The sequence below is a fragment of the Salvelinus sp. IW2-2015 genome, unplaced genomic scaffold, assembly GCF_002910315.2.
Source record: "Salvelinus sp. IW2-2015 unplaced genomic scaffold, ASM291031v2 Un_scaffold1415, whole genome shotgun sequence".
Taxonomy (NCBI): Eukaryota; Metazoa; Chordata; class Actinopteri; order Salmoniformes; family Salmonidae; genus Salvelinus; species Salvelinus sp. IW2-2015.
This window is the reverse complement of record NW_019942892.1, coordinates 263,644-263,970: the sequence shown is the minus strand read 5'-3', so window position 1 is coordinate 263,970 and position 327 is coordinate 263,644. Positions and strand designations below refer to the sequence as shown.

General features: G+C 46.5%; 1 protein-coding gene across 1 annotated transcript in view; it reads left to right on the top strand.

The window, feature by feature from the left end:
• The window catches only part of LOC112070749 (FHF complex subunit HOOK-interacting protein 1B-like), a 50,542-nt gene that overhangs the window by 34,311 nt on the left and 15,904 nt on the right, over positions 1 to 327 (top strand). Inside the window, 1 exon segment of the mRNA XM_024138197.2 lies at positions 20 to 223. Within this exon segment, the coding sequence (XP_023993965.2) occupies positions 20 to 223 (204 nt within the window).

Below are 327 nucleotides of genomic sequence, written 5' to 3'. Positions count from 1 at the left end.
TTGTAATGAAAAAACACCTGTATAAATGAAATCTATTATTATTTTCATGACAGGTATCTGCTGCCCTGTACCCATGTGATGTTGAGTCAGAGGCGTGCTGTCAGGGACACTGATCTCTATGGTAAATCAGCCGACAAGTTCCTGTCCCTCATCCCAGACTGCTGCCGTCTGAGCACAGTGCCCTCTGCTGAGCAGGAGGAAGAACCTGCCCTTTGGGGGAAAGGTACCTGACTGACGGGCCACTAACCATGGTTTCTACTGAACTAACCATGGTTTCTACTGAACTAACCATGGTTTCTACTGAACTAACCATGGTTTCTACTGAAC